Genomic DNA, 25,122 nt, shown 5'->3' on the forward strand with positions numbered 1-25,122 from the left:
GTCCTAAGCTCCGTGGGAAGATGGTTCCAAAGGGCCGGCGCGCCCACAGAGAACGCCCTTCCCCTGGGGATAACCCGCTGGCATTCCTTGACCGGCGGTACCCTAAGAAGGCCCTCCCTGTGGGAGCGCACGGGACGATGGGAAGTTGATGCCGGCAGCAGGTGTTCCCTTAGATAATCCGGACCCAAGCCATTAAGAGCTTTATAGGTCATTACCAGCACCTTGAATTTCACCCGGAGGGCAACCGGAAGCCAATGCAGCTCACGGAGAAGAGCTTTTGCATCATTATACAAAGTTGCACCCAAAATGTCTCTTGCTTTTTCACACATCCACTGTCCGCAGTTTCAACCATCTCACCGAAATAGAACGAGGTGTGTTTCTCCTTCCTCCCCACCCCCATCAGAGAGACAGGAACACGGGTGAATAATCCATCTCGTTCGTACGTTAATTCAACCCTTTTGAGTTGCGATAAATTATGATGTTTTTTTTAAAGCAGGCCTGGGACCTCCCTGTATTTTTTTTTTAAGAGACGTTTTTAAAAATGGAGGTTTTTTTAACAACTTGAGTCACTCCTGGGTTCCTTCATTCGTCAAGCGAAGGAACATTTTTTTTCCCTTCTCAGATGGAAGTGTGTGGCTGGATTTTTGTGGGGTTTGCCCTTTGCTCCCTAGCCAACGTGAGCCCTTGATGTAACCCCCGTGAAACAAGTTGAGACCTCAGCTTCATTTCAGACTATTTATTTGCAATCAAAAGGAACAGAGAAGTAGCGAAAACAATCGCGTAAACCAACAGAAGAGAATATTTCCAGCTCAGGTTTAAACTATGCGGTCCTCGGTGCTCTCTGAGCTGGGTGGTTTTCCGGCAGACGTTTCATGACCCAACTAGGCAACATCATCAGTGCTACAAGGCTTGACTCTCTTTTTTTTTTTTAGACAAAGGGACTTGCTGCTATCAACTCCGACAATCAAACAAGGAACAGCCTAATCAAGGATCTATCAAAATGAAAACACCCTCCCCAACGCCGACAGGGCAGGCTACTGATATCTAAACAGAGAGCAAACCGCTTCCAGCACTGATGATCTTACCTTGTCGGGTCATGAAACGTCTCGAAGCTCTGAGAGCCCCAAGGACTCCACAATTATGTCAAGACACACGACTCCGTCTCCTGAGCCAATTCCAAAATCCCGCCAAGGGCCATCCGCCTGGTAGGAACCAACTGGTTTGCGTAGGGCTAAGATCAGCAACGGTGGGGGGGGCGAACGGGGGTCTGGGCCTCAGAGCTGGGAGACGATGTTGCTGGCCAGGCTGCAGGTGAGTCCCGTCCCGTCCTCTTCCACGTTGAGGGACTTCACAATGCTGTCCTCCACCACCATGGAGAACCTGGGGGGAAAAAAAGGGGGAAGAGAATGAAACCGGGAGGGCGATCGGAAGGAAAATAATGGGTGGGAAAGATTTAAGATTTTTCCATTTATTTTCCGGACTGAGAGGGCCTTATATTGGGGGTGGGGGGTGGATGGGGGTTTGCAGGAAGACCTCAAGTTAGAGCTGAGAAGATTCAGCCGGGGTTCAATTCAACGGAGGTGCCCTTGAAGGTAGTCCTTGACTTACCACGGTTCATTGAGTGACCGTTTGAAGTCACAACGGCATTGAAACAAGGGACTTAGGTCCGTTTTTCACACAACCTTTGCGGCATCCCCAGGCTTTAAGGCAGGGGTCTTCAAACTTGGCCCTTTTATGACTTGTGGACTTCAACGCGTGCCTGGCTGAAGAATTTTGGGAGTTGAAGTCCACAAGTCATAAAAGGGCCAAGTTTGAAGACCCCTGCTGTAAAGGTTTTGGAAAGGAAGAAATCTCTCTCTCTCTCTCTCTCTCTCACACACACACACACACACACACACACACACACACTAACACACAGACACAAAATGCAATTTGCGGTTCTCAGACCTTTTGGATCGGTTTGTCCCAAACAACTGCCGGAGAGAGTCCTTGTCAAGCAAGAGATTGGTGGCCTGTGGGGAAACAAGCAAAATTGGGGCTGACCTTCATTGTCTGGGAGATTTGAGGCAGTTTGGTCTAGTGGTTCAGGCACCAGATGAGAAAGCAGGAGACGGTGAGTTCTAGTCCTGCCTTGGGCATGAAAGCCAGCTCGGTGACTTTGGGCCAGTCCAAGTCCATAATTCCCACACCTGGGGCTCTCCTAGCCGAGCGCCCAAACCCCCACACTTCACCGGGTCTTTCCGTACCTTGCCAAAAGCCCCTGTTGGATCAGCCAGCATCCGCACCTGTGCAGAGAGAAAACAAACGCCAATATTTTTTTTAAAAAAAATCACAACATGGAGCAATTCCTAGCCTTTCCCAACCGTGAGTCCGCCTCTTAGCTTCCCTCTTCCCCAGTGGAAAACGGACCAAATTATGTGCAGAAAAGTTTTAAAAAAACAGAAAAAGCCTATTTGCCTGGGCACGATTATGTGGCACAACGAGCAAGATTTGCTAAGGTTAGCAGTAGCTAAGGGGCAAACCACATGCCACGCCGTAATGTGAAAATCAGATTATTTTGCCTTTGGGAAGGGTGGGCAGAGAAATGACTGCTGTTCAGTTGCTGAGATGCGTTGAGCAACATCTGGGAAACTCCACCGGGAGCTCAAAGCAAGCAGCTTCAAAAGCTGCGCCAATTATCCATAAAAATGTCTTTTCTCCCGGGGTTTGGCCTCTCTCCCAGCCCTCTTGGTTCATTAAGAAGCAACCTGGGCTAGTTAAGAGCCTCCACCCACAGGGACGTGGCCCCACTGCTACTACTACAGCTAGTCCTCAAGTTACGACGGTTGCTCATTCGTTAAGTGAGTTTTGCCTCATTTTACAACCTTCCTTGCCGGAGGTGTAAAGCTAGTAACACGTCTGTTAAGCAAATCTGGCTTTCCCCATTGACTTTGCTGGTCAGAAAGTCACAAATGAGGATCCCACGACACGGGAACACCGCAACCGTCATTAAGTACAAGTCAGTTGCCAAGCATCTGGATTTTGATCATGTGACTCTGGGGATGCTGCAGCGGTCTTGTGTGAAAAAGTCGTAAGTCACTTTTTTTGAGTACCGTTGTAACTTCGATGACTAAACTATTGTAAGTCAAGAACTTCCTCCCGTCTCCAAGGTCATTCTCGCACACTGTTACACCAACCTAACCAACGTGACAGCAGAGAAATAAGAAAGTTGTGGCCAATCTCTCTAAAAAACATGAAAAAAATAATGTTTTTTTCCCTCTCTGGCGCTTAAAGAATTGTAATTTGGCAGCAACTTTGGTAGACTTCTGTTGGGTTCCTGCTTCGAAGGAAGGAAACAAATCTTGCTGCAAATAAATTCCAGAATGTGTACATAAAGAGAACGAAAAGAACGGGTGGGTGGGTAGCCAGGTTTGTATAAACCAAGATGCCAAGATCAGCGTTTCTCTGTATCTTCCCATCTGTGACATCTGGCGACTGCACCATGAATTATGAATCATATTCAGTTATATAAACCTGGGCAACAACACGAGTCTTGCATAATCTTGCAAAAAGCAAAAGCTGAAAATGAAATATTTCTGGCTAATAGTTTTATTTCAGGCTCCTTGTATCTTCCCAGGTGTTACTCGAATTCTTCAAAACAAGATGTAGCTCAAACCTGAAAAACTTGAAGATGGGTGGACTTCAACTCCCAGAATTCCCCAGCCAGCATGCTTAAAGTAAGTGGACTTCAACTCCCAGAATTCTCCAGCCAGACTGCCTTAAGAGGGGTGGATTTCAACTCCCAGAATTCCCCAGCCAGAGGATGCTTTAAGAGGGGTGGACTTCAACTCCCAGAATCCCCCAGCCAGCCTGCTTTAAGAGGGGTGGACTTCAACTCCCAGAATCCCCCAAATAACATGCTTTCCTCTCTATTTGCCTGTGGGAATCTAAGCTTCGACCAACTACTTCTCAACCTTGGCAACTTATAGAATTTCTTGGTGGGCTGGCTGCAGAACTCCCAGAATTCCAAGCTGCGGAATTCTGGGACTCGGAGTCCACTCTTCTTAAAATCGCCGTTTAAAGAAACACCAGTATCAATTTTTGGTTCCAATGCTTTGTGTCTTGGAAAAATTAAAAAGAAGTGGTGGTGGGGGAATCTCCTATCCTGTAACACACACACACACACACACACCATTATTTTACCTTTCCTTCTGCTTTGTGAGCCTTTCCCCATTCGTTCATGACAAAAATATCGTTGACCGACAGGCAAGCAATGATCTCAACCCCTTTGCCCTTCAGTTGCCCTGCTTTCTCCACGTAGCCGGGCAGATGCGTCTGTCATCGGGCACAAAACGAAAAAAGAAAAGAAAAATGACAGGTAAGTCTTCAACTCGCGACCACGACCCAGCCCAACGTTCCTACGGCTAAGGGACAAAAACATTTGTGAAGTGAGTTTTGCCTGCTCCATTTTAGGACCTTACTTGCCCCAGTTCTTAAGTGAATCATTTCAGTTATCAGGTTAGCAATACGGTTGCTAAATGAATCGGGATTCCCCACTGACTTTGCTTGTCACGTGACACACACACACACACCCCCGGGAACATTGCGGCCGTCGTAAAGACGAGTCAGTTGCCGAGCCTCTGAATTTTGATCACCTGACCACGGGGATGTGGCAGAGGTGGCCAGCATGGAAAAAATGCTCTCAGTCCCTTGTTTTCAGGGACCTTGTAACTTTGAACAGTCACTAAACGAATTGTGCTCCACCTCGAGCCGAGTTCTCAAAACTTTAAGGCTTTTGTGGTGCTCAGAGCAGTCTCAAATTCTCAACTCCGTGGCGGATTGCAAAATGGGCTCTTACTCACTTGGGAACAACCAGGGGTGAAGGCACCGGGCACCCCAAAAAGAATGCCCTTTTTCCCCATGAAGAGGCTGGACAGGTTGACTTTGTTGGAAGGGTCTCCCTCGTAAACTTCCACGCCGGGCAGCTTGTCGCCCACCTGTCGAAAAGAAAACAGCCGGACTTAATTTCCCAGAATTCCCTAGCCAGCACACCTTGCCTATCAGGTTGCAAAAGGGGATCACGTGACCCAGGGAATTCCCTGCAAGTTGCTAAGCTTAGGGACACGGTTGTGAAGTGAATCTGGCTTCCCCATTGACTTTGCTTGTCAGAAAAGAGGGTCACATGACCCCCAGGACAATGCAACCGTCGTAAATAGGAGTGTTCGAATTTCGATCACGTGACTGCGGATGCTGCAATGGTCGCAAGTGTGAAAAACTGGTTATAATTCACTTTTGTTCAGTGCTGTTATAACTTCGGTCACTGAAGGGACTGCCCTAAGTCGAGGACTGCCTGTTCTGCATACGGTATTAATATCTAACGAAAGAAACCAAGCTACATTCTGGCTTAGCTAGGCTGAGTGTCCAACATACGGCAAGTTTTGTAACCCAGCTTATGCAACAGCCTAGCATTGCATCAAACATGTCCAGTATTGCACGCATCTCATTTATCACTCATTCGGCACGCCCCTTTGGGGGGTTCTGTTGGCACATCAGGAGGCCAATTCCCCCGCCCAAAATGTGCAAATTGCACAATGATTAGTGTCCTTTTGCACTGACCCCCTTGTACAGCGCTTTTGAAGCCCAGTTTGAGGTCATTGCACGGGGGTCCCTGCTCCCAGCTGTTGGCACATCGGGAGGGGAACTCCACCTCCCCAAGAGTGCAAATTGCACAGTTATTAGTGTCCTTGCACTGACCCCTTGCATGAGCTGACTTTACAAGGGAGGGCTCTTTCTAAGCCCAGTTCAAGGTCATTGCAAAGGGGTCTCTGCCCCCAGCTGCTGGCACATCAGGAGGCGAAACCCCCCCCCCTCCGAAATGTGCAAATGGCACAATTACTACTGTCCTTTTGCACTGACCTCTTACACGGCGGTGACTTTGCAAACGGAGGGCGCTTCCTAACCCCCTGTGGAGGCCATTGCACGGGGATTCTTGCACCCTCAGCTATTTGCAAATCAGGCCAACCCCCCCCCCCCCCAAGTGTGCAAATTGCACGATTGGCAACGTCCTTTTGCACGGAGTTTTCTTTTTTTTTGCACTCACCTTAAGGGCCGCCATGGCTGCGGCTCCCGAGGCAAAGGCCCGGCGGGTCACCCCAGAGTTTGCAAGCCGAGAAGCCGTCCCGGCTCCCCAACAGACTCGCCCCAGTGCCCCCGCCCGGTTCCACCCCGTTGCCATGGAAATCCCGGGAGTGACAGCCGCCATGGCAACGCGCAACCTTTTGAAGTTTTTCGCCCGCTCCGCCGCCCGGGCTTGCTCTGGCGCGCGTCCCCGACCGTGCACGCGTCCCGGGAGGTGGGTGGGAGGGCTTTTTTTTTCTTTCCCCCGAGGGATGGATGGATGGGTGGGTGGGGGAAAGACAAGAGGGTAGGAATACATCCGTTTTACTTTATTGTAATCGTAAACATTTATATATTTTTTTGCAAAAAAAGAAAAAAATGGAATTGGATTTAGCTTTGCATCCGTTTGGGAATTGCATTACTGAAGAGAAAACGTATAAGTTGCAAGCTTGGTCCTCTTTGACTTGATTGATTGATTGATTGCTAAATGGTCTGGCGTCTTGTCAAATCCCCCCCATTCTCAGCATTTTGGAGTCACAGCCTGGTGTAAGATGGGGCTTGGAGTCCAAGGCTTGTAAGTGGTCCTTGGTGCTCTCTGAGCTTGACTGTTCTCTTGCAGAGGTTTTTGTGACCCAAACTAGCTAGCATCATTAGTGCCGTTAGATGAAGGCCAGATCAGAGCGTCTTCGACTTAACAAGCCTTCGTTTAGTGACCATTCGACCACTCCCAAGTTACAACGGCGCTGAAAAAAGCGACATGGTTGTTTTTCCACATTTATGCTTCTTGCAGCATCCCTAGGGTCACTGCCCAAATTTTGGACGCTTGTCAAATGGCTCCTATTTATGACGGTTCGCCTGATTCACTTAACAACTGCGTTGCTAACTTAACAACTGTGGCAAGAAAGGTTGTAAAGACGACGAAAGTCTCTGCGACCAGGAACCCTCAGACCCCCGGAACCCCGTATCGCGCGGGCTCGCGTTTCCCGGAGGACCCAAGCGAGCGTTGCACAAAATCTCCGGAAGTGGGAGGAAAGACCGGCGGCTTTTGTTTACCCCAAACCGGAAGCAGACCGGAAGGGATCCCCGCGTGCACGTGCCCTTCCCTGCTCGCTCGGCGGACCGAAAGCATGAAACTCCTGACCCACAACATGCTGACTTCTCACGTGCGGGGCGTGCGAGCCGGAGGAGGGTTTCCCCTTCTCATAAAGGTAAGCGAGGATGGCAAAGCCTTCCCCCGCCTCCCTTCACAGCAGGCTGGACTACATAGCCCATCGCTTTAGTGCTGCGCTCCAACTCCCATTCCCCCAGCCAGGCTCCCCCGGTTTTGCATTCTCCAGGTTTCAGCTCCCATCATCCCCAACTCCCCCTCCTTTAGGGTTTCTTAGATTTAGATGGGAGCAAAGAGAGAGAAGATGGGTCTGGTAGTCCTAAATCTGACATTGGAGCCTTGCTGAAGGGGCTGCGTCGTCGTGCTTGGGATCCCATCATCCCCAGCCTAGCTGCTTGCTTGTTTATTTGGTTTCATTTCTCCGAGCCACTCAATCTGGGCGGTGTATATCGTAAAACATTTTTAAAAAGTAATTAAGGTGGTACAAAATGAATTGGCCCAACCCACCTCACAGGGTTGTTGTTGTTGTTGGGAAAATAGGAGGAGGAAAGAGGACTATGTAATGTATGTTTGCCCCCTTGAATGATGTATTCATTTGTATTTTATCTTTTATTGTTTTTAGAAATTACTCCAGGTGGCGAACATACAGTATACAATGCTCCTTCCTCCTCCTCCTCCTCTTTTCCCCACAACAACCCTGTGAGGTGGATCCGACTAAGAGTCCCTGGCCCAAAGTCACCCTGATGGTTTTCATGCCTAAGGTGGGACTAGAACTCAACCGTCCCCTGCTTTCTAGCCTGGCGCTTTAACCATTAGACCAAACAGTCTCGGTCTCCTGTTTGAGCAGGGGGCTGGACTAGAAGACCTCCAAGGTCCCTCCCTCCCAACTCTTGTTTTTCTGTTATTTTTATCTATAAAAATAATAAAGGTGGGATAAGCAAATCTAGAACAAAATAAAAATATATGGCCCCAAAGTAGAATTGTTACGATGCAAGGTTAGTACAGCCAGGAAACAAGACCCTTAACTCACTTGGGGCCTGACTCATATTCAAGTCTTCACAGTCTTACAGAAAACCAAGAGGGTGGTGGCCCTCCTGACACCTGAAGGCAGAATAGCCCAATGGGTAGGACCCGTGGTGCCCACCGGCTGACAAACATGCCTTGGCTGATGGGACCCACAAGGTGCCCAGCCTGCTTGGAGCAAACTGGGCAGGCAGAAACGAGGCTTCCTAACGTAGCCCAGTGTTGTGATTCAGGGTCAGCCTGTGGGTTTGGCAGTTGGGTTGGACGACTCAGAGGAGGAGGAGGGGGGTGTTGAAGACCTTGCTGATGAGAGACCCACCTGTGTGAGCCTGACAGCGTGGATGAAGATGACCCACAGCTGGCCCTGTTCAAGGACACCTGACGCAGGAGGCAGTCAATTAGGAGTAAACAGAGGAAGGCAATGGGGCTTCTCGGAAGGAGGAGAGAGAAGCCACGCCCTGAACTCTATATAAGGGGAGGCCTGGTTTGCTGAAGGCAATCGCTTGGATAGTTCCTGTTTCTTAGCTCAGGTTTTATGGTTTGGTGTCTTGTCTTGCTCTGTTTTATGTGAATAAATTTGGGAGGCTTTATTCCAGCCTCTTGCCGTTTGTAAAGGGGTTGTCCCTGCTTTTGATGCAGGGCCGGAAGCAGGCTGGTACAGAACACCCAGTCCCAAACTGGGAAGGGCTGTGGACCGTTCTGCCCCTAGGAAGATGGGGAAATAAGAATTGCAACCTGCTTAACTGCACCATAAACCTTGTTTTAAGGGTTTCCCGAGATTTAAACCTTTCTGTCTCTTCTGCCCACAGGCTACAGAGGTCAAGGTGAACAATATCGACTTCAACGCAGAGTTTACTGCACGGATGGTGGCCAAAATCGAATGGGCAGCTCTGGTGGGCGCTGCAGAAAGTGTAAGTCCTCTTCCTTCTCATTCTAGTCAGCTGGGGGCATTTTCAAACATGTGCAACTTCCTTCTTGGCATGGCATGGCATGGCATGGCATGGCATGGCATGGCATGGCATGGCATGGCATGGCATGGCATGGCATGGCATGGCAAGGCATGGCAAGGCAAGGCAAGGCAAGGCAAGGCAAGGCAAGGCAAGGCAAGGCAAGGCAAGGCAAGGCAAGGCAAGGCAAGGCAAGGCAAGGCAAGGCAAGGCAAGGCAAGGCAAGGCAAGGCAAGGCAAGGCAAGGCAAGGCAAGGCAAGGCAAGGCAAGGCAAGGCAAGGCAAGGCAAGGCAAGGCAAGGCAAGGCAAGGCAAGGCAAGGCAAGGCAAGGCAAGGCAAGGCAAGGCAAGGCAAGGCAAGGCAAGGCAAGGCAAGGCAAGGCAAGGCAAGGCAAGGCAAGGCAAGGCAAGGCAAGGCAAGGCAAGGCAAGGCAAGGCAAGGCAAGGCAAGGCAAGGCAAGGCAAGGCAAGGCAAGGCAAGGCAAGGCAAGGCAAGGCAAGGCAAGGCAAGGCAAGGCAAGGCAAGGCAAGGCAAGGCAAGGCAAGGCAAGGCAAGGCAAGGCAAGGCAAGGCAAGGCAAGGCAAGGCAAGGCAAGGCAAGGCAAGGCAAGGCAAGGCAAGGCAAGGCAAGGCAAGGCAAGGCAAGGCAAGGCAAGGCAAGGCAAGGCAAGGCAAGGCAAGGCAAGGCAAGGCAAGGCAAGGCAAGGCAAGGCAAGGCAAGGCAAGGCAAGGCAAGGCAAGGCAAGGCAAGGCAAGGCAAGGCAAGGCAAGGCAAGGCAAGGCAAGGCAAGGCAAGGCAAGGCAAGGCAAGGCAAGGCAAGGCAAGGCAAGGCAAGGCAAGGCAAGGCAAGGCAAGGCAAGGCAAGGCAAGGCAAGGCAAGGCAAGGCAAGGCAAGGCAAGGCAAGGCAAGGCAAGGCAAGGCAAGGCAAGGCAAGGCAAGGCAAGGCAAGGCAAGGCAAGGCAAGGCAAGGCAAGGCAAGGCAAGGCAAGGCAAGGCAAGGCAAGGCAAGGCAAGGCAAGGCAAGGCAAGGCAAGGCAAGGCAAGGCAAGGCAAGGCAAGGCAAGGCAAGGCAAGGCAAGGCAAGGCAAGGCAAGGCAAGGCAAGGCAAGGCAAGGCAAGGCAAGGCAAGGCAAGGCAAGGCAAGGCAAGGCAAGGCAAGGCAAGGCAAGGCAAGGCAAGGCAAGGCAAGGCAAGGCAAGGCAAGGCAAGGCAAGGCAAGGCAAGGCAAGGCAAGGCAAGGCAAGGCAAGGCAAGGCAAGGCAAGGCAAGGCAAGGCAAGGCAAGGCAAGGCAAGGCAAGGCAAGGCAAGGCAAGGCAAGGCAAGGCAAGGCAAGGCAAGGCAAGGCAAGGCAAGGCAAGGCAAGGCAAGGCAAGGCAAGGCAAGGCAAGGCAAGGCAAGGCAAGGCAAGGCAAGGCAAGGCAAGGCAAGGCAAGGCAAGGCAAGGCAAGGCAAGGCAAGGCAAGGCAAGGCAAGGCAAGGCAAGGCAAGGCAAGGCAAGGCAAGGCAAGGCAAGGCAAGGCAAGGCAAGGCAAGGCAAGGCAAGGCAAGGCAAGGCAAGGCAAGGCAAGGCAAGGCAAGGCAAGGCAAGGCAAGGCAAGGCAAGGCAAGGCAAGGCAAGGCAAGGCAAGGCAAGGCAAGGCAAGGCAAGGCAAGGCAAGGCAAGGCAAGGCAAGGCAAGGCAAGGCAAGGCAAGGCAAGGCAAGGCAAGGCAAGGCAAGGCAAGGCAAGGCAAGGCAAGGCAAGGCAAGGCAAGGCAAGGCAAGGCAAGGCAAGGCAAGGCAAGGCAAGGCAAGGCAAGGCAAGGCAAGGCAAGGCAAGGCAAGGCAAGGCAAGGCAAGGCAAGGCAAGGCAAGGCAAGGCAAGGCAAGGCAAGGCAAGGCAAGGCAAGGCAAGGCAAGGCAAGGCAAGGCAAGGCAAGGCAAGGCAAGGCAAGGCAAGGCAAGGCAAGGCAAGGCAAGGCAAGGCAAGGCAAGGCAAGGCAAGGCAAGGCAAGGCAAGGCAAGGCAAGGCAAGGCAAGGCAAGGCAAGGCAAGGCAAGGCAAGGCAAGGCAAGGCAAGGCAAGGCAAGGCAAGGCAAGGCAAGGCAAGGCAAGGCAAGGCAAGGCAAGGCAAGGCAAGGCAAGGCAAGGCAAGGCAAGGCAAGGCAAGGCAAGGCAAGGCAAGGCAAGGCAAGGCAAGGCAAGGCAAGGCAAGGCAAGGCAAGGCAAGGCAAGGCAAGGCAAGGCAAGGCAAGGCAAGGCAAGGCAAGGCAAGGCAAGGCAAGGCAAGGCAAGGCAAGGCAAGGCAAGGCAAGGCAAGGCAAGGCAAGGCAAGGCAAGGCAAGGCAAGGCAAGGCAAGGCAAGGCAAGGCAAGGCAAGGCAAGGCAAGGCAAGGCAAGGCAAGGCAAGGCAAGGCAAGGCAAGGCAAGGCAAGGCAAGGCAAGGCAAGGCAAGGCAAGGCAAGGCAAGGCAAGGCAAGGCAAGGCAAGGCAAGGCAAGGCAAGGCAAGGCAAGGCAAGGCAAGGCAAGGCAAGGCAAGGCAAGGCAAGGCAAGGCAAGGCAAGGCAAGGCAAGGCAAGGCAAGGCAAGGCAAGGCAAGGCAAGGCAAGGCAAGGCAAGGCAAGGCAAGGCAAGGCAAGGCAAGGCAAGGCAAGGCAAGGCAAGGCAAGGCAAGGCAAGGCAAGGCAAGGCAAGGCAAGGCAAGGCAAGGCAAGGCAAGGCAAGGCAAGGCAAGGCAAGGCAAGGCAAGGCAAGGCAAGGCAAGGCAAGGCAAGGCAAGGCAAGGCAAGGCAAGGCAAGGCAAGGCAAGGCAAGGCAAGGCAAGGCAAGGCAAGGCAAGGCAAGGCAAGGCAAGGCAAGGCAAGGCAAGGCAAGGCAAGGCAAGGCAAGGCAAGGCAAGGCAAGGCAAGGCAAGGCAAGGCAAGGCAAGGCAAGGCAAGGCAAGGCAAGGCAAGGCAAGGCAAGGCAAGGCAAGGCAAGGCAAGGCAAGGCAAGGCAAGGCAAGGCAAGGCAAGGCAAGGCAAGGCAAGGCAAGGCAAGGCAAGGCAAGGCAAGGCAAGGCAAGGCAAGGCAAGGCAAGGCAAGGCAAGGCAAGGCAAGGCAAGGCAAGGCAAGGCAAGGCAAGGCAAGGCAAGGCAAGGCAAGGCAAGGCAAGGCAAGGCAAGGCAAGGCAAGGCAAGGCAAGGCAAGGCAAGGCAAGGCAAGGCAAGGCAAGGCAAGGCAAGGCAAGGCAAGGCAAGGCAAGGCAAGGCAAGGCAAGGCAAGGCAAGGCAAGGCAAGGCAAGGCAAGGCAAGGCAAGGCAAGGCAAGGCAAGGCAAGGCAAGGCAAGGCAAGGCAAGGCAAGGCAAGGCAAGGCAAGGCAAGGCAAGGCAAGGCAAGGCAAGGCAAGGCAAGGCAAGGCAAGGCAAGGCAAGGCAAGGCAAGGCAAGGCAAGGCAAGGCAAGGCAAGGCAAGGCAAGGCAAGGCAAGGCAAGGCAAGGCAAGGCAAGGCAAGGCAAGGCAAGGCAAGGCAAGGCAAGGCAAGGCAAGGCAAGGCAAGGCAAGGCAAGGCAAGGCAAGGCAAGGCAAGGCAAGGCAAGGCAAGGCAAGGCAAGGCAAGGCAAGGCAAGGCAAGGCAAGGCAAGGCAAGGCAAGGCAAGGCAAGGCAAGGCAAGGCAAGGCAAGGCAAGGCAAGGCAAGGCAAGGCAAGGCAAGGCAAGGCAAGGCAAGGCAAGGCAAGGCAAGGCAAGGCAAGGCAAGGCAAGGCAAGGCAAGGCAAGGCAAGGCAAGGCAAGGCAAGGCAAGGCAAGGCAAGGCAAGGCAAGGCAAGGCAAGGCAAGGCAAGGCAAGGCAAGGCAAGGCAAGGCAAGGCAAGGCAAGGCAAGGCAAGGCAAGGCAAGGCAAGGCAAGGCAAGGCAAGGCAAGGCAAGGCAAGGCAAGGCAAGGCAAGGCAAGGCAAGGCAAGGCAAGGCAAGGCAAGGCAAGGCAAGGCAAGGCAAGGCAAGGCAAGGCAAGGCAAGGCAAGGCAAGGCAAGGCAAGGCAAGGCAAGGCAAGGCAAGGCAAGGCAAGGCAAGGCAAGGCAAGGCAAGGCAAGGCAAGGCAAGGCAAGGCAAGGCAAGGCAAGGCAAGGCAAGGCAAGGCAAGGCAAGGCAAGGCAAGGCAAGGCAAGGCAAGGCAAGGCAAGGCAAGGCAAGGCAAGGCAAGGCAAGGCAAGGCAAGGCAAGGCAAGGCAACAAGGCAAGGCAAGGCAAGGCAAGGCAAGGCAAGGCAAGGCAAGGCAAGGCAAGGCAAGGCAAGGCAAGGCAAGGCAAGGCAAGGCAAGGCAAGGCAAGGCAAGGCAAGGCAAGGCAAGGCAAGGCAAGGCAAGGCAAGGCAAGGCAAGGCAAGGCAAGGCAAGGCAAGGCAAGGCAAGGCAAGGCAAGGCAAGGCAAGGCAAGGCAAGGCAAGGCAAGGCAAGGCAAGGCAAGGCAAGGCAAGGCAAGGCAAGGCAAGGCAAGGCAAGGCAAGGCAAGGCAAGGCAAGGCAAGGCAAGGCAAGGCAAGGCAAGGCAAGGCAAGGCAAGGCAAGGCAAGGCAAGGCAAGGCAAGGCAAGGCAAGGCAAGGCAAGGCAAGGCAAGGCAAGGCAAGGCAAGGCAAGGCAAGGCAAGGCAAGGCAAGGCAAGGCAAGGCAAGGCAAGGCAAGGCAAGGCAAGGCAAGGCAAGGCAAGGCAAGGCAAGGCAAGGCAAGGCAAGGCAAGGCAAGGCAAGGCAAGGCAAGGCAAGGCAAGGCAAGGCAAGGCAAGGCAAGGCAAGGCAAGGCAAGGCAAGGCAAGGCAAGGCAAGGCAAGGCAAGGCAAGGCAAGGCAAGGCAAGGCAAGGCAAGGCAAGGCAAGGCAAGGCAAGGCAAGGCAAGGCAAGGCAAGGCAAGGCAAGGCAAGGCAAGGCAAGGCAAGGCAAGGCAAGGCAAGGCAAGGCAAGGCAAGGCAAGGCAAGGCAAGGCAAGGCAAGGCAAGGCAAGGCAAGGCAAGGCAAGGCAAGGCAAGGCAAGGCAAGGCAAGGCAAGGCAAGGCAAGGCAAGGCAAGGCAAGGCAAGGCAAGGCAAGGCAAGGCAAGGCAAGGCAAGGCAAGGCAAGGCAAGGCAAGGCAAGGCAAGGCAAGGCAAGGCAAGGCAAGGCAAGGCAAGGCAAGGCAAGGCAAGGCAAGGCAAGGCAAGGCAAGGCAAGGCAAGGCAAGGCAAGGCAAGGCAAGGCAAGGCAAGGCAAGGCAAGGCAAGGCAAGGCAAGGCAAGGCAAGGCAAGGCAAGGCAAGGCAAGGCAAGGCAAGGCAAGGCAAGGCAAGGCAAGGCAAGGCAAGGCAAGGCAAGGCAAGGCAAGGCAAGGCAAGGCAAGGCAAGGCAAGGCAAGGCAAGGCAAGGCAAGGCAAGGCAAGGCAAGGCAAGGCAAGGCAAGGCAAGGCAAGGCAAGGCAAGGCAAGGCAAGGCAAGGCAAGGCAAGGCAAGGCAAGGCAAGGCAAGGCAAGGCAAGGCAAGGCAAGGCAAGGCAAGGCAAGGCAAGGCAAGGCAAGGCAAGGCAAGGCAAGGCAAGGCAAGGCAAGGCAAGGCAAGGCAAGGCAAGGCAAGGCAAGGCAAGGCAAGGCAAGGCAAGGCAAGGCAAGGCAAGGCAAGGCAAGGCAAGGCAAGGCAAGGCAAGGCAAGGCAAGGCAAGGCAAGGCAAGGCAAGGCAAGGCAAGGCAAGGCAAGGCAAGGCAAGGCAAGGCAAGGCAAGGCAAGGCAAGGCAAGGCAAGGCAAGGCAAGGCAAGGCAAGGCAAGGCAAGGCAAGGCAAGGCAAGGCAAGGCAAGGCAAGGCAAGGCAAGGCAAGGCAAGGCAAGGCAAGGCAAGGCAAGGCAAGGCAAGGCAAGGCAAGGCAAGGCAAGGCAAGGCAAGGCAAGGCAAGGCAAGGCAAGGCAAGGCAAGGCAAGGCAAGGCAAGGCAAGGCAAGGCAAGGCAAGGCAAGGCAAGGCAAGGCAAGGCAAGGCAAGGCAAGGCAAGGCAAGGCAAGGCAAGGCAAGGCAAGGCAAGGCAAGGCAAGGCAAGGCAAGGCAAGGCAAGGCAAGGCAAGGCAAGGCAAGGCAAGGCAAGGCAAGGCAAGGCAAGGCAAGGCAAGGCAAGGCAAGGCAAGGCAAGGCAAGGCAAGGCAAGGCAAGGCAAGGCAAGGCAAGGCAAGGCAAGGCAAGGCAAGGCAAGGCAAGGCAAGGCAAGGCAAGGCAAGGCAAGGCAAGGCAAGGCAAGGCAAGGCAAGGCAAGGCAAGGCAAGGCAAGGCAAGGCAAGGCAAGGCAAGGCAAGGCAAGGCAAGGCAAGGCAAGGCAAGGCAAGGCAAGGCAAGGCAAGGCAAGGCAAGGCAAGGCAAGGCAAGGCAAGGCAAGGCAAGGCAAGGCAAGGCAAGGCAAGGCAAGGCAAGGCAAGGCAAGGCAAGGCAAGGCAAGGCAAGGCAAGGCAAGGCAAGGCAAGGCAAGGCAAGGCAAGGCAAGGCAAGGCAAGGCAAGGCAAGGCAAGGCAAGGCAAGGCAAGGCAAGGCAAGGCAAGGCAAGGCAAGGCAAGGCAAGGCAAGGCAAGGCAAGGCAAGGCAAGGCAAGGCAAGGCAAGGCAAGGCAAGGCAAGGCAAGGCAAGGCAAGGCAAGGCAAGGCAAGGCAAGGCAAGGCAAGGCAAGGCAAGGCAAGGCAAGGCAAGGCAAGGCAAGGCAAGGCAAGGCAAGGCAAGGCAAGGCAAGGCAAGGCAAGGCAAGGCAAGGCAAGGCAAGGCAAGGCAAGGCAAGGCAAGGCAAGGCAAGGCAAGGCAAGGCAAGGCAAGGCAAGGCAAGGCAAGGCAAGGCAAGGCAAGGCAAGGCAAGGCAAGGCAAGGCAAGGCAAGGCAAGGCAAGGCAAGGCAAGGCAAGGCAAGGCAAGGCAAGGCAAGGCAAGGCAAGGCAAGGCAAGGCAAGGCAAGGCAAGGCAAGGCAAGGCAAGGCAAGGCAAGGCAAGGCAAGGCAAGGCAAGGCAAGGCAAGGCAAGGCAAGGCAAGGCAAGGCAAGGCAAGGCAAGGCAAGGCAAGGCAAGGCAAGGCAAGGCAAGGCAAGGCAAGGCAAGGCAAGGCAAGGCAAGGCAAGGCAAGGCAAGGCAAGGCAAGGCAAGGCAAGGCAAGGCAAGGCAAGGCAAGGCAAGGCAAGGCAAGGCAAGGCAAGGCAAGGCAAGGCAAGGCAAGGCAAGGCAAGGCAAGGCAAGGCAAGGCAAGGCAAGGCAAGGCAAGGCAAGGCAAGGCAAGGCAAGGCAAGGCAAGGCAAGGCAAGGCAAGGCAAGGCAAGGCAAGGCAAGGCAAGGCAAGGCAAGGCAAGGCAAGGCAAGGCAAGGCAAGGCAAGGCAAGGCAAGGCAAGGCAAGGCAAGGCAAGGCAAGGCAAGGCAAGGCAAGGCAAGGCAAGGCAAGGCAAGGCAAGGCAAGGCAAGGCAAGGCAAGGCAAGGCAAGGCAAGGCAAGGCAAGGCAAGGCAAGGCAAGGCAAGGCAAGGCAAGGCAAGGCAAGGCAAGGCAAGGCAAGGCAAGGCAAGGCAAGGCAAGGCAAGGCAAGGCAAGGCAAGGCAAGGCAAGGCAAGGCAAGGCAAGGCAAGGCAAGGCAAGGCAAGGCAAGGCAAGGCAAGGCAAGGCAAGGCAAGGCAAGGCAAGGCAAGGCAAGGCAAGGCAAGGCAAGGCAAGGCAAGGCAAGGCAAGGCAAGGCAAGGCAAGGCAAGGCAAGGCAAGGCAAGGCAAGGCAAGGCAAGGCAAGGCAAGGCAAGGCAAGGCAAGGCAAGGCAAGGCAAGGCAAGGCAAGGCAAGGCAAGGCAAGGCAAGGCAAGGCAAGGCAAGGCAAGGCAAGGCAAGGCAAGGCAAGGCAAGGCAAGGCAAGGCAAGGCAAGGCAAGGCAAGGCAAGGCAAGGCAAGGCAAGGCAAGGCAAGGCAAGGCAAGGCAAGGCAAGGCAAGGCAAGGCAAGGCAAGGCAAGGCAAGGCAAGGCAAGGCAAGGCAAGGCAAGGCAAGGCAAGGCAAGGCAAGGCAAGGCAAGGCAAGGCAAGGCAAGGCAAGGCAAGGCAAGGCAAGGCAAGGCAAGGCAAGGCAAGGCAAGGCAAGGCAAGGCAAGGCAAGGCAAGGCAAGGCAAGGCAAGGCAAGGCAAGGCAAGGCAAGGCAAGGCAAGGCAAGGCAAGGCAAGGCAAGGCAAGGCAAGGCAAGGCAAGGCAAGGCAAGGCAAGGCAAGGCAAGGCAAGGCAAGGCAAGGCAAGGCAAGGCAAGGCAAGGCAAGGCAAGGCAAGGCAAGGCAAGGCAAGGCAAGGCAAGGCAAGGCAAGGCAAGGCAAGGCAAGGCAAGGCAAGGCAAGGCAAGGCAAGGCAAGGCAAGGCAAGGCAAGGCAAGGCAAGGCAAGGCAAGGCAAGGCAAGGCAAGGCAAGGCAAGGCAAGGCAAGGCAAGGCAAGGCAAGGCAAGGCAAGGCAAGGCAAGGCAAGGCAAGGCAAGGCAAGGCAAGGCAAGGCAAGGCAAGGCAAGGCAAGGCAAGGCAAGGCAAGGCAAGGCAAGGCAAGGCAAGGCAAGGCAAGGCAAGGCAAGGCAAGGCAAGGCAAGGCAAGGCAAGGCAAGGCAAGGCAAGGCAAGGCAAGGCAAGGCAAGGCAAGGCAAGGCAAGGCAAGGCAAGGCAAGGCAAGGCAAGGCAAGGCAAGGCAAGGCAAGGCAAGGCAAGGCAAGGCAAGGCAAGGCAAGGCAAGGCAAGAGGCAAGGCAAGGCAAGGCAAGGCAAGGCAAGGCAAGGCAAGGCAAGGCAAGGCAAGGCAAGGCAAGGCAAGGCAAGGCAAGGCAAGGCAAGGCAAGGCAAGGCAAGGCAAGGCAAGGCAAGGCAAGGCAAGGCAAGGCAAGGCAAGGCAAGGCAAGGCAAGGCAAGGCAAGGCAAGGCAAGGCAAGGCAAGGCAAGGCAAGGCAAGGCAAGGCAAGGCAAGGCAAGGCAAGGCAAGGCAAGGCAAGGCAAGGCAAGGCAAGGCAAGGCAAGGCAAGGCAAGGCAAGGCAAGGCAAGGCAAGGCAAGGCAAGGCAAGGCAAGGCAAGGCAAGGCAAGGCAAGGCAAGGCAAGGCAAGGCAAGGCAAGGCAAGGCAAGGCAAGGCAAGGCAAGGCAAGGCAAGGCAAGGCAAGGCAAGGCAAGGCAAGGCAAGGCAAGGCAAGGCAAGGCAAGGCAAGGCAAGGCAAGGCAAGGCAAGGCAAGGCAAGGCAAGGCAAGGCAAGGCAAGGCAAGGCAAGGCAAGGCAAGGCAAGGCAAGGCAAGGCAAGGCAAGGCAAGGCAAGGCAAGGCAAGGCAAGGCAAGGCAAGGCAAGGCAAGGCAAGGCAAGGCAAGGCAAGGCAAGGCAAGGCAAGGCAAGGCAAGGCAAGGCAAGGCAAGGCAAGGCAAGGCAAGGCAAGGCAAGGCAAGGCAAGGCAAGGCAAGGCAAGGCAAGGCAAGGCAAGGCAAGGCAAGGCAAGGCAAGGCAAGGCAAGGCAAGGCAAGGCAAGGCAAGGCAAGGCAAGGCAAGGCAAGGCAAGGCAAGGCAAGGCAAGGCAAGGCAAGGCAAGGCAAGGCAAGGCAAGGCAAGGCAAGGCAAGGCAAGGCAAGGCAAGGCAAGGCAAGGCAAGGCAAGGCAAGGCAAGGCAAGGCAAGGCAAGGCAAGGCAAGGCAAGGCAAGGCAAGGCAAGGCAAGGCAAGGCAAGGCAAGGCAAGGCAAGGCAAGGCAAGGCAAGGCAAGGCAAGGCAAGGCAAGGCAAGGCAAGGCAAGGCAAGGCAAGGCAAGGCAAGGCAAGGCAAGGCAAGGCAAGGCAAGGCAAGGCAAGGCAAGGCAAGGCAAGGCAAGGCAAGGCAAGGCAAGGCAAGGCAAGGCAAGGCAAGGCAAGGCAAGGCAAGGCAAGGCAAGGCAAGGCAAGGCAAGGCAAGGCAAGGCAAGGCAAGGCAAGGCAAGGCAAGGCAAGGCAAGGCAAGGCAAGGCAAGGCAAGGCAAGGCAAGGCAAGGCAAGGCAAGGCAAGGCAAGGCAAGGCAAGGCAAGGCAAGGCAAGGCAAGGCAAGGCAAGGCAAGGCAAGGCAAGGCAAGGCAAGGCAAGGCAAGGCAAGGCAAGGCAAGGCAAGGCAAGGCAAGGCAAGGCAAGGCAAGGCAAGGCAAGGCAAGGCAAGGCAAGGCAAGGCAAGGCAAGGCAAGGCAAGGCAAGGCAAGGCAAGGCAAGGCAAGGCAAGGCAAGGCAAGGCAAGGCAAGGCAAGGCAAGGCAAGGCAAGGCAAGGCAAGGCAAGGCAAGGCAAGGCAAGGCAAGGCAAGGCAAGGCAAGGCAAGGCAAGGCAAGGCAAGGCAAGGCAAGGCAAGGCAAGGCAAGGCAAGGCAAGGCAAGGCAAGGCAAGGCAAGGCAAGGCAAGGCAAGGCAAGGCAAGGCAAGGCAAGAAGGCAAGGCAAGGCAAGGCAAGGCAAGGCAAGGCAAGGCAAGGCAAGGCAAGGCAAGGCAAGGCAAGGCAAGGCAAGGCAAGGCAAGGCAAGGCAAGGCAAGGCAAGGCAAGGCAAGGCAAGGCAAGGCAAGGCAAGGCAAGGCAAGGCAAGGCAAGGCAAGGCAAGGCAAGGCAAGGCAAGGCAAGGCAAGGCAAGGCAAGGCAAGGCAAGGCAAGGCAAGGCAAGGCAAGGCAAGGCAAGGCAAGGCAAGGCAAGGCAAGGCAAGGCAAGGCAAGGCAAGGCAAGGCAAGGCAAGGCAAGGCAAGGCAAGGCAAGGCAAGGCAAGGCAAGGCAAGGCAAGGCAAGGCAAGGCAAGGCAAGGCAAGGCAAGGCAAGGCAAGGCAAGGCAAGGCAAGGCAAGGCAAGGCAAGGCAAGGCAAGGCAAGGCAAGGCAAGGCAAGGCAAGGCAAGGCAAGGCAAGGCAAGGCAAGGCAAGGCAAGGCAAGGCAAGGCAAGGCAAGGCAAGGCAAGGCAAGGCAAGGCAAGGCAAGGCAAGGCAAGGCAAGGCAAGGCAAGGCAAGGCAAGGCAAGGCAAGGCAAGGCAAGGCAAGGCAAGGCAAGGCAAGGCAAGGCAAGGCAAGGCAAGGCAAGGCAAGGCAAGGCAAGGCAAGGCAAGGCAAGGCAAGGCAAGGCAAGAGGCAAGGCAAGGCAAGGCAAGGCAAGGCAAGGCAAGGCAAGGCAAGGCAAGGCAAGGCAAGGCAAGGCAAGGCAAGGCAAGGCAAGGCAAGGCAAGGCAAGGCAAGGCAAGGCAAGGCAAGGCAAGGCAAGGCAAGGCAAGGCAAGGCAAGGCAAGGCAAGGCAAGGCAAGGCAAGGCAAGGCAAGGCAAGGCAAGGCAAGGCAAGGCAAGGCAAGGCAAGGCAAGGCAAGGCAAGGCAAGGCAAGGCAAGGCAAGGCAAGGCAAGGCAAGGCAAGGCAAGGCAAGGCAAGGCAAGGCAAGGCAAGGCAAGGCAAGGCAAGGCAAGGCAAGGCAAGGCAAGGCAAGGCAAGGCAAGGCAAGGCAAGGCAAGGCAAGGCAAGGCAAGGCAAGGCAAGGCAAGGCAAGGCAAGGCAAGGCAAGGCAAGGCAAGGCAAGGCAAGGCAAGGCAAGGCAAGGCAAGGCAAGGCAAGGCAAGGCAAGGCAAGGCAAGGCAAGGCAAGGCAAGGCAAGGCAAGGCAAGGCAAGGCAAGGCAAGGCAAGGCAAGGCAAGGCAAGGCAAGGCAAGGCAAGGCAAGGCAAGGCAAGGCAAGGCAAGGCAAGGCAAGGCAAGGCAAGGCAAGGCAAGGCAAGGCAAGGCAAGGCAAGGCAAGGCAAGGCAAGGCAAGGCAAGGCAAGGCAAGGCAAGGCAAGGCAAGGCAAGGCAAGGCAAGGCAAGGCAAGGCAAGGCAAGGCAAGGCAAGGCAAGGCAAGGCAAGGCAAGGCAAGGCAAGGCAAGGCAAGGCAAGGCAAGGCAAGGCAAGGCAAGGCAAGGCAAGGCAAGGCAAGGCAAGGCAAGGCAAGGCAAGGCAAGGCAAGGCAAGGCAAGGCAAGGCAAGGCAAGGCAAGGCAAGGCAAGGCAAGGCAAGGCAAGGCAAGGCAAGGCAAGGCAAGGCAAGGCAAGGCAAGGCAAGGCAAGGCAAGGCAAGGCAAGGCAAGGCAAGGCAAGGCAAGGCAAGGCAAGGCAAGGCAAGGCAAGGCAAGGCAAGGCAAGGCAAGGCAAGGCAAGGCAAGGCAAGGCAAGGCAAGGCAAGGCAAGGCAAGGCAAGGCAAGGCAAGGCAAGGCAAGGCAAGGCAAGGCAAGGCAAGGCAAGGCAAGGCAAGGCAAGGCAAGGCAAGGCAAGGCAAGGCAAGGCAAGGCAAGGCAAGGCAAGGCAAGGCAAGGCAAGGCAAGGCAAGGCAAGGCAAGGCAAGGCAAGGCAAGGCAAGGCAAGGCAAGGCAAGGCAAGGCAAGGCAAGGCAAGGCAAGGCAAGGCAAGGCAAGGCAAGGCAAGGCAAGGCAAGGCAAGGCAAGGCAAGGCAAGGCAAGGCAAGGCAAGGCAAGGCAAGGCAAGGCAAGGCAAGGCAAGGCAAGGCAAGGCAAGGCAAGGCAAGGCAAGGCAAGGCAAGGCAAGGCAAGGCAAGGCAAGGCAAGGCAAGGCAAGGCAAGGCAAGGCAAGGCAAGGCAAGGCAAGGCAAGGCAAGGCAAGGCAAGGCAAGGCAAGGCAAGGCAAGGCAAGGCAAGGCAAGGCAAGGCAAGGCAAGGCAAGGCAAGGCAAGGCAAGGCAAGGCAAGGCAAGGCAAGGCAAGGCAAGGCAAGGCAAGGCAAGGCAAGGCAAGGCAAGGCAAGGCAAGGCAAGGCAAGGCAAGGCAAGGCAAGGCAAGGCAAGGCAAGGCAAGGCAAGGCAAGGCAAGGCAAGGCAAGGCAAGGCAAGGCAAGGCAAGGCAAGGCAAGGCAAGGCAAGGCAAGGCAAGGCAAGGCAAGGCAAGGCAAGGCAAGGCAAGGCAAGGCAAGGCAAGGCAAGGCAAGGCAAGGCAAGGCAAGGCAAGGCAAGGCAAGGCAAGGCAAGGCAAGGCAAGGCAAGGCAAGGCAAGGCAAGGCAAGGCAAGGCAAGGCAAGGCAAGGCAAGGCAAGGCAAGGCAAGGCAAGGCAAGGCAAGGCAAGGCAAGGCAAGGCAAGGCAAGGCAAGGCAAGGCAAGGCAAGGCAAGGCAAGGCAAGGCAAGGCAAGGCAAGGCAAGGCAAGGCAAGGCAAGGCAAGGCAAGGCAAGGCAAGGCAAGGCAAGGCAAGGCAAGGCAAGGCAAGGCAAGGCAAGGCAAGGCAAGGCAAGGCAAGGCAAGGCAAGGCAAGGCAAGGCAAGGCAAGGCAAGGCAAGGCAAGGCAAGGCAAGGCAAGGCAAGGCAAGGCAAGGCAAGGCAAGGCAAGGCAAGGCAAGGCAAGGCAAGGCAAGGCAAGGCAAGGCAAGGCAAGGCAAGGCAAGGCAAGGCAAGGCAAGGCAAGGCAAGGCAAGGCAAGGCAAGGCAAGGCAAGGCAAGGCAAGGCAAGGCAAGGCAAGGCAAGGCAAGGCAAGGCAAGGCAAGGCAAGGCAAGGCAAGGCAAGGCAAGGCAAGGCAAGGCAAGGCAAGGCAAGGCAAGGCAAGGCAAGGCAAGGCAAGGCAAGGCAAGGCAAGGCAAGGCAAGGCAAGGCAAGGCAAGGCAAGGCAAGGCAAGGCAAGGCAAGGCAAGGCAAGGCAAGGCAAGGCAAGGCAAGGCAAGGCAAGGCAAGGCAAGGCAAGGCAAGGCAAGGCAAGGCAAGGCAAGGCAAGGCAAGGCAAGGCAAGGCAAGGCAAGGCAAGGCAAGGCAAGGCAAGGCAAGGCAAGGCAAGGCAAGGCAAGGCAAGGCAAGGCAAGGCAAGGCAAGGCAAGGCAAGGCAAGGCAAGGCAAGGCAAGGCAAGGCAAGGCAAGGCAAGGCAAGGCAAGGCAAGGCAAGGCAAGGCAAGGCAAGGCAAGGCAAGGCAAGGCAAGGCAAGGCAAGGCAAGGCAAGGCAAGGCAAGGCAAGGCAAGGCAAGGCAAGGCAAGGCAAGGCAAGGCAAGGCAAGGCAAGGCAAGGCAAGGCAAGGCAAGGCAAGGCAAGGCAAGGCAAGGCAAGGCAAGGCAAGGCAAGGCAAGGCAAGGCAAGGCAAGGCAAGGCAAGGCAAGGCAAGGCAAGGCAAGGCAAGGCAAGGCAAGGCAAGGCAAGGCAAGGCAAGGCAAGGCAAGGCAAGGCAAGGCAAGGCAAGGCAAGGCAAGGCAAGGCAAGGCAAGGCAAGGCAAGGCAAGGCAAGGCAAGGCAAGGCAAGGCAAGGCAAGGCAAGGCAAGGCAAGGCAAGGCAAGGCAAGGCAAGGCAAGGCAAGGCAAGGCAAGGCAAGGCAAGGCAAGGCAAGGCAAGGCAAGGCAAGGCAAGGCAAGGCAAGGCAAGGCAAGGCAAGGCAAGGCAAGGCAAGGCAAGGCAAGGCAAGGCAAGGCAAGGCAAGGCAAGGCAAGGCAAGGCAAGGCAAGGCAAGGCAAGGCAAGGCAAGGCAAGGCAAGGCAAGGCAAGGCAAGGCAAGGCAAGGCAAGGCAAGGCAAGGCAAGGCAAGGCAAGGCAAGGCAAGGCAAGGCAAGGCAAGGCAAGGCAAGGCAAGGCAAGGCAAGGCAAGGCAAGGCAAGGCAAGGCAAGGCAAGGCAAGGCAAGGCAAGGCAAGGCAAGGCAAGGCAAGGCAAGGCAAGGCAAGGCAAGGCAAGGCAAGGCAAGGCAAGGCAAGGCAAGGCAAGGCAAGGCAAGGCAAGGCAAGGCAAGGCAAGGCAAGGCAAGGCAAGGCAAGGCAAGGCAAGGCAAGGCAAGGCAAGGCAAGGCAAGGCAAGGCAAGGCAAGGCAAGGCAAGGCAAGGCAAGGCAAGGCAAGGCAAGGCAAGGCAAGGCAAGGCAAGGCAAGGCAAGGCAAGGCAAGGCAAGGCAAGGCAAGGCAAGGCAAGGCAAGGCAAGGCAAGGCAAGGCAAGGCAAGGCAAGGCAAGGCAAGGCAAGGCAAGGCAAGGCAAGGCAAGGCAAGGCAAGGCAAGGCAAGGCAAGGCAAGGCAAGGCAAGGCACTCTGATGATCTTGTTTCCTTTACAGTTGGGTCACCGATCAGACCTTCCCTCTGAGCTCATCCCCGATTATGAGCACAATGAAGATTTTCTTCGGAAAGTGCATCATGTCTTGATGGAGGTTTGAAACTTTACTTTGTTTCCCCCTTAATCCAGGGTGGGTGTGTCTAGTGCGCGTATGGCCTACTGGGTGGGTGTGGCCAGCTCTACGCATCAAGGGTGCCTATGGGGGCCTGGCCAGGAGTGGGACAGATCTGAGGGTCTCTGGCAGGAGGAGGGTCTCTGGGCCAGGGCCAAGGCAGTGGGGCCCGTTCCCTCACTGTTTCCAGGCTGGCTTCGCGGGCTGCATGAAACTACTTCGCGGCCCCGATCCGGCCCCCGGGCCTTGTGTTTCACATGTCTGCCTTAATCCATGGAATGCATCCACACAAGTAAGGAGAATCCCGTTTGTCCCCTTCCTCCCACCCTTCCCTCTCTTCCTTTCTCCTTTTCATCTTCCTTCCTTCCCTTTATTCCTTCCTCACCTTCCTTTCCTTCCTCTCCTCTCCTTTTTAAAGTTGTTTTTCTTTCTCCTTTCCTTTCCTCCGCTCTCCTCTCTTTTCCTTTCCTTTCCTTCCTGATTCCATTTTTGCATTGTTTAGGTGGAGGTGATCGAAGGTGTGTTGAAGTGTCCGGATACCGGGCGGGAATTTCCCATCACCAAGGGCATACCGAATATGTTGCTGAGTGAAGACGAGACGTGAGTCGTTCCTACTATCAAAACGGCGTTAGAAGAAGTCCAGAGGGACGGAGGAGAAATAGTTAACTTCCCTGCAACAATTTTTGCTTTATTGTATGTTTTGTGTCTGTAAATAAATCTGAATGCTTGAAACGGACTTCTGGACGTTGATAAGAGAATCATAGGATTGGGGTTTAGGAGGCCTGTTTGGAAATTGAATACCAGTAGACCTCAACGTACGGCCGTTTGTTTAGTGGCTGTTCAAAGTTATGACAGCGCTGAGAAAAGTGACATGGTGGGTCCTCACA

The 25,122-nt window shown here is 55.6% G+C and overlaps 2 protein-coding genes across 3 annotated transcripts; one reads left to right on the forward strand and one right to left on the reverse strand.

Moving 5' to 3' along the window:
- Positions 1-721: 721 nt before the first annotated feature.
- Positions 722-6,321, reverse strand: PRDX5 (peroxiredoxin 5). Its single transcript, XM_083374681.1, has 6 exons — positions 6,080-6,321; positions 4,842-4,976; positions 4,183-4,314; positions 2,247-2,285; positions 1,948-2,012; positions 722-1,380 (listed from the first exon to the last, which is right to left on the reverse strand). Exons 1-6 carry the CDS (start codon positions 6,239-6,241, stop codon positions 1,275-1,277), a joined length of 639 nt encoding a protein of 212 aa, XP_083230807.1. The 5' UTR covers positions 6,242-6,321; the 3' UTR covers positions 722-1,274.
- On the forward strand, positions 3,638-24,971 carry TRMT112 (tRNA methyltransferase activator subunit 11-2). Of its 2 annotated transcripts, none has more exons than XM_083374683.1 (4): positions 3,638-3,716; positions 9,037-9,138; positions 24,125-24,217; positions 24,738-24,971. In XM_083374683.1, the coding sequence occupies exons 1-4, from the start codon at positions 3,708-3,710 to the stop codon at positions 24,837-24,839; spliced, it is 306 nt and encodes a 101-aa protein (XP_083230809.1). In that variant the 5' UTR covers positions 3,638-3,707; the 3' UTR covers positions 24,840-24,971. The 2 variants fall into 2 exon arrangements, with proteins under 2 accessions (XP_083230809.1, XP_083230808.1); XM_083374682.1 differs by lacking the exon at positions 3,638-3,716 and adding an exon at positions 7,148-7,304.
- The last annotated feature ends 151 nt before the right edge of the window (positions 24,972-25,122 follow it).

This window comes from Vipera ursinii, assembly GCF_947247035.1.
Source record: "Vipera ursinii genome assembly, chromosome: 15".
NCBI lineage: Eukaryota > Metazoa > Chordata > Lepidosauria > Squamata > Viperidae > Vipera > Vipera ursinii.